This window comes from Gekko japonicus, unplaced genomic scaffold (genome assembly GCF_001447785.1).
Source record: "Gekko japonicus isolate JY-2015 unplaced genomic scaffold, Gekko_japonicus_V1.1 scaffold484, whole genome shotgun sequence".
NCBI lineage: Eukaryota > Metazoa > Chordata > Lepidosauria > Squamata > Gekkonidae > Gekko > Gekko japonicus.
The window spans coordinates 942981-943253 of NW_015168059.1; the positions used below are offsets into that span (position 1 = coordinate 942981).

At 72.2% G+C, this 273-nt stretch overlaps 1 protein-coding gene across 1 annotated transcript in view; it reads right to left on the bottom strand.

Annotated features, from left to right (window-relative positions):
* Window positions 1-267, bottom strand: part of VCL (vinculin) — a 147277-nt gene extending 147010 nt beyond the window's left edge. Inside the window, exon 1 of the mRNA XM_015414526.1 lies at window positions 1-267. Coding sequence (XP_015270012.1) covers window positions 1-169 — 169 coding nt within the window. The 5' untranslated portion in view covers window positions 170-267.
* Between the last annotated feature and the right edge of the window lie 6 nt (window positions 268-273).

Here is a 273-nt window from a genome sequence, read left to right on the forward strand (position 1 = left end):
CCCGGACCAGGTTGCTGACGGCGGCCCGCACGGCGGCCACGGGGGCGGTGAGGTCCGGGATGGCCTTGCCGTCCACCTCGCCCTCCTCGTGCATGATGACCAGGTGGGAGATCTGCTGCGCCACCGGCTCCAGGATGCTCTCGATCGTGCGCGTGTGGAAGACCGGCATGGTGGCGGCCGGGCGGGCGAAGAACTTCCACAAGTGACAGGAGCAGCGGCAAGCGGCAGGAGCCCGGCGGCCGAGGACGCCGGCTGGGGACGAGAAGGGCGGGG